The following is a 10,109-nucleotide window of genomic DNA, read 5'->3' as shown; positions in this document are numbered from 1 at the left end:
AGAGAGAGAGAGAGAGAGAGAGAGAGAGAGAGAGAGAGAGAGAGAGAGAGAATTATACAAGTACACAGGTACTACATAGTGAGTTCTGGAACAGCCATAGCTAGCAAGTAAGATTCCCTTCACCTACACACCAAAAAAGAAAAGATAACTCCTAAGAACACAAGTGCCATATGTACACCTTCAGGGTCTCTACACTGTGATAGTGCCTGGGTACCGATTTTGGTATTAGTCAGTAGAGCTCAATAAGGACATTAAACCAGATACAAGACATGGGCCTGCCCCACAGCAAGAATGATACCCCAGAAAATGAAGGCCAGATCACATGAGTTCTCTCAGCTCTTTGCCCATTTCTCCTCAGCTCTTCTTCCCAGGCTAGTGACTCCCTTGAAGTGGAAACTTATAGTTTCTTTGGAAAGTTAGTTACGCCAAATAATGGTTTGCTGGGCCACACAGGTGAAAGGATGTCTTGCTAAAGCAGACATGGAAAATAATGTTTTCCTGAAGCAGACACAGGTGAAAAGATGTTCTGATATAGCAAACACGTGAAAGGACCTGGGAGGAAGGAGTATAAAATGACCCCTCAGAGAGTGGGAGACAGGGACTGAGGTTTGCTTTGCTCCACCTTGCTATTCCTCGCTGACTACCCACATATATTGGTTCTCCTTACATAGGTACCGTTGTTGAGGTCAACTTGTTTTAATGTCACCATTGAAAGAAACTGCTCGTGAAGTTCCTGTGGCAGTGGCCTCACCAAAGGCCAGTTGGCAAGCCAGACAGTTTCTTCAGGACTGAACTACAGCTGCTGGTTTGTGTGTGCTGTCTGCCTGCCTAGAGTACTGGTCTGTAGCTGCTGAATCATATTTCATGTTTGCTATGGTACTGAACTGCTGAGAAAGAAGATCAAGCTTGTCCCCCAAAGAACTATTGCTGAACAGATCCACTTCCCCCATATCCTAGTAACTTTTCTATTCCACTACCTCTGTTGGGTGATGGGCTAGAGGAGAGGCTGAACCCTTATTAAAAGTAGGTTGCCTTCATGAAGAAATTAGAGAGATTCCCACATAGGCAACTTAACAGCACATCTGAAAGCTCTAGAACAGAAAGAAGCAAACACACCCAAAAGGAGTAAATGGCAGGAAATAATCAAACTCAGAGCGGAAATCAATTAATTAGAAACAAAGAGAACAATACAAAGAATCAACAAAACCAAGAGGTGGTTCTTTGTGAAATCTACAAGATAGACAAACCCTCAGTCAAACTAACTAAAAGGCACACAGACAATATACAAATTACCAAAATCAGAAATGAAAAGGGAAACATGACAACAGAAACTGACGAAATTCAAAAATCATTAGGTCTTACATCAAAAGCCTGTACTCCATGAAACTGGAAAATCTAAATGAAATGGATGGTTTTCTAGACAGATACCATTTACCAAAGTTAAATCAAAATCAGGTAAACTATCTAATCAGTTCCATAACCCCTAAGGAAATAGAAGCAGTCAAAAAAGTTCTCCCAGCCAAAAAAAGCTCAGAGCCAGATAGTTGTAGTGAAGAACTCTACCAGACTTTCAAAGAAGAACACCAACACTCCTGAAACTATTCCACAAAATAGAAACAGAAGGAAAGGAATACTACCTAATTCATTCTATGAGGCCACATTCACCCTGATACTTAAACCACACAAAGACCCAACAAAGAAAGAGAACTTTAGAACAATTTCACTTATGAACATTGACACAAAAATAATAAAATTTTCACAAACCAAATCTAAGAACACATCAAAAACCTCATTCACCACAATCAAGCAGGCTTCATCCCAGGGATGCAGGGATGGTTCAATATATGAAAATTCATCAATGTAATCCATATATAAACAAACTGAAAGAAAAATCACATGATCATTCCATTAGATGCTGAAAAAGCCTTCAACAAAATTCAACAACGCCAACTGGGACAACCACAGGGCCTACCTGACATTTTTAAAATTCATTTTAAAAGTCTTAGAGACATCAGGAATTCAAAGCACATCCCTAAACATAGCAAAAACAATATATAGCAAACCAGTAGCCAACATCAAATTAAATGGAGAGAAACTTGAAGCAATCTCACTAAAAATCAGGGACAAGGCTGCCCACTCTTTCCCTATCTATTCAATACAGTACTTGAAGCTCTAGCTAGAGGAGTAAGACAACAAAAGGAGATAAAGGGGATACAAAATAGAAAGGAAGAAGTCAAGATATCACAACTTGTGGATGGATAAACAGAAACTAGCAAAGTTGGTTTATTCATATATACTTTTGATATATAGATGGTTCTCAGACACTTCAGAAACCTACTAAATATAGCATTTAAAAATCTTAAACTTAAGATGCTTGAAAGAGATACCTGAGCCGGGCGGTGGTGGCGCACGCCTTTAATCCCAGCACTTGGGAGGCAGAGGCAGGTGGATTTCTGAGTTCAAGGTCAGCCTGGTCTACAGACTGAGTTCCAGGACAGCCAGGGCTACATAGAGAAACCCTGTCTCTAAAAACCAAAAAAAAAAAGAAAGAAAGAAAGAGATACCTGCCCACACCTATAACCCTCATGCCTTCTAAGAGGTCTGCAGAAATCAAAGACAGAGGTGAAACTCTCACCCAAATACCCACGCCAACTGGGACAACCACAGGGTCTACCTGACATAGTTACACACCTCCCTCACCCCACACCCTGAGATCCAACCTTCTTCTGTCTGCTTCCTACCCAGGCCAGATCAGCAGCCAAATATCCATATGCCACAGCCTGCTTGCCTCCTAGGAGGTCTGCAGTAACCAAAGACATAGAGCCCAGTTGACATTGGGACCACCCACACTGCCAAGCTCCACTTTCCTACTGGTCTGCTTCTCCACCCTGGCCAGATCAGCAGGCCTGATACCATCCCACACCCCACAGCCTGTCTGCCTTCCAGGAGGCCCAAAGTAACCAGGGGCACAGGAGGCCTGCTCTAACCACAAACACAAGAAACCCACCCTATCCAGAAACAGCACTGCCTGCCTCCAAGGAGGCTAGCTCTAGTCAGAGACAACCAGGCTGGTTAACACCAAAGATAACCAAATGGCCAGAGGCAAGGACAGGATCATAAGCAACAGAACCTAGATCTTACACAACAACAAGCCTTTGATACTCCAACACACCTGAAAAGGAAGATGACTTAAAATCTCATCTCATGAAGATGACAGAGACCTTTAAGGAGGATATAAAGAACTCCCTTAAAGAAATACAGGAAAAATACAGGTAAACAGGTAGAAACCCTTAAAGAGGAAACAAATAAATCCCTTTTAAAAATACAGGAAAATGGCAGAGGCAGGCAGATTTCTGAGTTCGAGGCCAGCCTGGTCTACAGAGTGAGTTCCAGGACAGCCAGGGCTACATAGAGAAACCCTGTCTTGAAAAACAAAACAAAAACAAAAAAATACAGGAAAATACAATTTTTTTCACCTGATTGGTGAAAGAATTGAACAAAATGGTTCAAGAACTAAAAATGGAAATAGAAACAATAAAAAAACACAAAGGGAGGCAACCTTGGAGATGAACCACTTAGGGAAGAGATCAGGAGCTATAGATACCAACATCACCAACAGAATAAAAGAGATAGAAGAGAGAATCTTAGGCATAGAAGATACCATAGAAAATATTGACACATCAGATAGAGAAAATACAAAGTGTAAAAACTCCCAACCCAAAAAATCCAGGAAATTCAAGATACAATGAAAAGATCAAACCTAAGAATAATAGGAATAGAAGAGGATGAAGAATCTCTGCTCAAACCAGAAAACACCTTCAATAAAATCATAGAAGAAAATTTCCCTAGCCTAAAGAAAGATATGGCCATAAATGTAACAGAAGCTTACAGAATACCAAATGGATTGGAGCAGAAAAGAAAATCTTTTTGTCACACAATAATCAAAACAGTAAATGCACAGAATATTAAAAGCTCAAAGCAAAAAGGCCAAGTAACATAAAGACAGACCTGTCAGAATTACACCAGACTTCTCAACCGAGACTCTAAGAGCCAGAAGATCCTGGACAGATGTCATCCAGACCCTAAGAGAACACAAATGCCAGCTCAGGATATCATATTCAGCAAAACTTTCAATCACAGTAGATGGAGGAACCAAGACATTCCATGATAAAACCAAATTTAAACAATATCTTTCTACTAATCCAGCCCTACAGAGGATACTAAGACAAAGTCTCCAATACAAGGATGATAACTACACCCAAGAAAAGACAAGAAATTAAACATTTCACGACAAACCCAAAAGAAGAGAATAACATACACATAAAAACCACCTCTATCAACAAGAATAACATGAACTAACAATCATCTGTCTTTAATATCTCTCAACATCAGTGGTCTCAACTCCCCCAATAAAAAGACACAGGCTAACAGACTGGATATGTAAACAGGATCCAGCATTTTGCTGCATACAAGAAACAAGCCTCAGTAACAAAGACAGATGCTACTGTAAGGACCCAGGAAGAGGACCCCAACTCAAGTCCCAATTAGCGCGCACCCAAGGAGACACGAGAGACTTACTTGATGCAATGGCAAAAGGCAGTTTACTAACAAGGGCCCTTGGATCGAAACTCATCCCATACAGGGGAGAGAATTTCGATGAAGACCCCAGGAAGTTTAGAACTTTTATAGGGGGAGGGACAAGGGGGAAGGGAAAAGTGGGAAATTCTGGCGCGATTACATATGATTGGATATTTCAAACATCAGCACTTTGCGTAAGCAATCATTTTGACAGGTTGGATGGCCCACTATTTTTGACCATGAAGCCTCAGACCTTCTAGGATAAACACCAGGTGGCCCATTACTCACTTGGGCATGTTTAGACTGGTCAAGGTATGTCTTTGGTTGTTTCTACATTTCTGGTCACCTCGTCCCTAGAGGGGCTTGATATTTTTATTATGGCTACTCTCAGTAAGCTCAGCAAGCTGTCCTGCGGTCTTTGCCAAGTTGTTTGTGGTCTCTGCTGAGCTGTTTTAATTTTTACCCTTACACTACAGAGTAAGAAGCTAGAAAAAAGTTTCCCAAGCAAATGGTCCCAAGAAACAACCTAGAGTTGCCATTCTAATATCCAATAAAATAGACTTTCAACCAAAAGTTATCAAACAAGATGGGGAAGGACACTTCATGTTCATCAAAGAAAAATTTCACCAAGAGGAAGTCTCAATTTTGAACATCTGTACTCCAAATGCAAGGGCACCCACATTTGTAAAATAAACACTACTAAAGCTCAAAACACACATTTACCATTACACAATAATAGAGGGAGACTTCAACACTCCACTCTCACTAAAACAGGTCATTAAAACAGAAATTCAACAGAAGCACAGTGAAATTAATAAAGTTATAAACCAAATGGGCTTAACAGATATCTGCAGAATATTTGTCCCAAGACAAGAGAATACACCTTCTTCTCGGTGCCTCATGGAACCTTCTCCAAAATTGACCAGATAATTGGACATAAAATAAGCCTTAACAGATAAAACAAAAGTGAAATAATCCCATGCCTTCTATCAGATCACCACAGACTAAGACTAGACTTTAATAACAACAAAAACAGCAGAAAGCCCACATACTCATGGAAATAAAACAATCCTCTGCCCAATGATATCTTGGTCAAGAAAGAAATAAAGAAAGAAATCAAGGGCTTTATAGAATTCAATGAAGATGAAGGCACATCATACCCAAACTTGTGAGACACAATAAAAGCAGTGCTAAAAGGAAAATTCACAGCACTAAGTCCATTCATAAAGAAATTGGAGAGATTCCATATAACCACATCTGAAAGCTCTAGAACAGAAAGAAGCAAACACACACAAGAGGAGTAGAAGGCAGGAAATAGATAAACTCAGGGCTGAGATCAACCAGGTAGAAACAAAGAGAACTCTACAAAGAATCAACAAAACACAGAGCTGGTCCTTTGAGAAAATTAACAAGATAGCTAAACCTCTAGACAAACTAACTAAAGGGCACAGAGACAGTATACAAATTAACAAAATTAGAAATGAAAAGGGAGAGATAACAACAGAAACTGAGGAAATTCAAAAAATCATCAGAACCTACTACAAAAGCCTATACTCAACAAAACTGGAAAATCTAGATGAAATGAAAAATTTTCTAAACAGATACCATGTACCAAAATTAAATCAAGATCAGGTAAATTAAACAGTTCCGCAATGCCTAAGGAAAAAGAAATAGTTATCAAAAACCTCCCAACTGTAAAAAACCCAGGGCCAGATGGTTTTAGTGCAGGATTCTACCAGACCGTCAAAGAAGAGCTACTAATACCAATATTCCTCAAACTATTTCATGGAATAGAAACAAAAGGAACACTACCTAATTTATTCTACGAAGCCACAGTTACTCTGATACCTAAAACACACAAAGACCCAACAAAGAAAGAGAACTTCAGATCAATCTCGCTTATGAATATCAATGCAAAAATACTCAATAAAATTCCTGCAAACTGAATTCAAGAATACATCAAATCCATCATTAACCACGATCAAGTAGGCTTCATCCCAGGGATGTGGGGATGGTTGAATATATGAAAATCCATCAACATATTACACTATATTTTAAAAAGCCACATGATCATCTCATAAGATGCTGAAAAAGCCTTTGACAAAATACAACATCTTTTCATGTTAAAAGTCTTGGAGAGATCAGGAATTCATGGCACACACTAAACATAGTAAAAACAATATATAGCAAACCAACAGCCAACATCAAATTAAATGGAGAGAAACTTGAAGTAATCCCACTAAAATCAGGGACTACATAAGGATGCCCACTCTCTCCCTACCTATTCAATATAGTACTTGAAGTTCTAGCCAGAGCCATTAGAGAACAAAAGGAGTTCAAGGGGATACAAATTGGAAAGAAGTCAAAGTATCACTATTTGCAAATGATATGATAGTATACACAAGTGATCCCCAAAATTCCACCAGAGAACTCCTATAGCTAATAAACAACCTTAACAAAGTGGCAGGATATAAAATTAACTCAAACAAATCAGTAGCCTTTCTTTAACAAATGATAAACAGGCTGAGAAAGAAATTAAAGAAACAATACCCTTCACAATAGTCACAAATAATGTAAAATATCTTGCTTTCACCAAACAAGTGAAAGATCTGTACAACAAGTACTACAAATCCCTGAAAAAAGAAATTGAAGAAGACCTCAGAAGATAGAAAGATCTCCCATGCTCATGGATTGGCAGGATCAACATAGTGAAAATGCCCGTCTTATCAATAGCAATCTACAGATTCAATGCAATCCCCATCAAAATTCCAACTCAATTCTTCATAGACTTGGAAAGTGCAATTTGCAAATTCATTTGAAATAACAAAAAACCCAGGATAGCAAAAGCTATTCTCAACAATAAAAGAACTTCTGGGAAAATCACCATCCCTGACCTCAAGCTCTATTATAGAGCAATCGTGATAAAAAACTGCATGGTATTGGTACAGAAACAGGCAGGTAGATCAATGGAATAGAATTGAAGACCCAGAAATGAACCCTCACACCTATGGTCACTTGATCTTTGACAAAGGAGCTAAAAGCATCCAGTGGAAAAAGACAGCATTTTAAAAAAATGGTGCTGGCTCAACTGGCAGTCAGCATGTAGAAGAACACAAATCAATCCATTCTCATCTCCTTGTACAAAACTCAAGTCCAAGTGGATCAAGGACCTCCATATAAAATCAGACACACTAAAACTATTAGAAGAGAAAGTGGGGAAGAGCCTCGAACACATGGGCACAGGGGAAAATTTCCTGAACAGAACCCAATGGCTTATGCTCTAAGATGGGACCTCATTAAATTACAAAGCTTCTGTAAGGCAAAGGACACTGTCAATAGGACAAAACAGCAACCAAGAGATCAGGAAAAGATCTTTACCAATCCTACATCTGATAGAGGGTTAATATCCAATATATACAAAGAACTAAAAAAGACTCCAGAGAACCAAGTAACCCTATTAAAAATGGGATACAAAGCTAAACAAAGAATTCTCAACTGAGGAATATCAAATGGCCGAGAAGCACCTAAAGAAATGTTAAACATCCTTAGTCATCAGGGAAATGCAAATCAAAACAACCCTGAGATTCCACCTCTCACCAGTCAGAATGGCTAAAATCAAAAACTCAGGTGACAGCAGATGCTGGTACAGATATGGAGAAAGAGGAACACTTCTCCATTGTTGGTGGGTTGTAAGCTGGTACAACCACTCTGGAAATCAGTCAGGCAGTTCCTCAGAATATTGGATATAGTATTACCTGAGGACCCAGCTATACCACTCCTGGGCATATACCCAAAAGATGCTCCAACATATAACAAGGACACATGTTCCACTATGTCCATAAGCAGCCTTAAATATAATACCCAGAAGCTGGAAACAACTCAGATGTCCTTCAACAGAGGAATGAATACAGAAAATGTGGTTCATTTACACAGTGGAGTACTACTCAGCTATTAAAAACAATGACTTCATGAAATTCTTAGGCAAATGGATGGAACTAGAAAATATCATCCTGAATGAGGTAATCCAGTCACAAAAGAACACATATGGTATGTACTCACTTATATTAGCCCTAAAGCTCGGAATACCCAAGATACAATTCACAGACCACATGAAGCTCAAGAAGAAGGAAGTCCAAAGTGTGGGTGCTTCAGTCCTTCTTAGAAGGGGGAACAAAATACTCATAGGAGGAAATACGGAGACAAACTATGGAGCAGAGACTGAAGGAAAAACCATCCAGAGACTTCCCCACCTGGGGAACCTTCCCATCTGCAGACACCAAAAACAGACACTATTGTGGATACCAAAAAGTACTTGCTGACAGGAGCCTGATAAAGCTGTCTCCTGAGAGGCTCTGCTAGAACCTGACAAATACAGAGGCAAATGCTTGCAGCCAACCATTGGACTGAGCATGGGGTCCCCAATGGAGGAATTAGAGAAAAGACTGAAAGAGCTGAAGGGATTTGCAACCCCATAGGAAGAACAACAATATAAACCAACCAGACCCCACCCCCAGAGCTCCCAGGGACTAAACCATCAACCAAAGAGTATACATGGAGCGATCCATTTTCTCTAGCCACATATGTAGCAGAGGATGGCCTTGTGGGACATCAATGGGAGGAGAGGCCCTTGGTCCTGTGAAGGCTAGATGCCCCAGTGTAGGGGAATGCCAGGGTGGGAAGGTGGGAGTGGTAGGTGGGTGGGGGAGTACCCTCATAGAAGCAGGCAGGGGTAGGGGGGATGGGATAGGGAGTTTCCGAAGGGGAAACCTGGAAAGGGGATAACATTTGAAATGTAAATAAATAAAATAACCAATCTAAAAAAAATAAAATATCATCCTGAGTGACGTAACTCAGACCCTAAAGGACATGTATGATACGTACTCACTGATTAGTAGATATTAGCCAAAAAGTACAGAATACCTAGGACACAACTCACAGACCATAAGAAGTGTAACAAGTAGAAAGGCCCAAGTGAGAATGTTTCAATTCCACTCAGAAGAAGGAAGGAAATAATCATGGGAGGCAGAGGGAGGGAGGGACCTGAATGGGGGGTGGGGGGAGAGAAAGGGGGAACAGGATCAGGTATGAGGGCAGACAAGAGAGAAACCAGGGCCAAGAGAATGAATGGAGATAAGAAGCACGGGAGGAGAGGGGGGAATCTCTAAAAAGTACCAGAGACCCAGGAGGTAAGAGACTCTAAGGACTCAATGGGGGTGACCTTAGCCAAAGAGCCCAACATCGGGAAAAGGGAACTCAAAGAGCCCACCTCCAGTAAATAGACAAGGCCTCAAGTGGAGGGACAGGGTTACTAACCCACAGTCAAAATTTCTGACCCAGAATTGTGCCTGTCTAAAAGAACTACTAAAATGAAGAAGAGACTGAAGGAAAGGCAGTCCAATGACCAGCCCAACTTGGGATGCATCTCATGGAGGGACACCAAGGCCTGACACTACTGTGCTATGATTGATGTGTTTATAGACAGGAGCCTGTCATGGCTGTCCCCTGAGAGGCCCTGCCTGTCATGGCTGTCC

General features: G+C 40.4%; 1 protein-coding gene across 1 annotated transcript in view; it reads left to right on the top strand.

The window, feature by feature from the left end:
* The window catches only part of LOC114627469 (vomeromodulin-like), a 36,581-nt gene that overhangs the window by 12,799 nt on the left and 13,673 nt on the right, over window positions 1–10,109 (top strand). The window contains exon 14 of the mRNA XM_028775298.1: window positions 185–222. Coding sequence (XP_028631131.1) covers window positions 185–222 — 38 coding nt within the window. The remainder of the gene's footprint in view (window positions 1–184; window positions 223–10,109) is intronic.

Source organism: Grammomys surdaster, unplaced genomic scaffold (assembly GCF_004785775.1).
Source record: "Grammomys surdaster isolate TR1022 unplaced genomic scaffold, NIH_TR_1.0 254, whole genome shotgun sequence".
Taxonomy (NCBI): Eukaryota; Metazoa; Chordata; class Mammalia; order Rodentia; family Muridae; genus Grammomys; species Grammomys surdaster.
The sequence above is the reverse complement of the archived record's forward strand: the minus strand, read 5'-3'. Positions and strand labels throughout refer to the sequence as shown.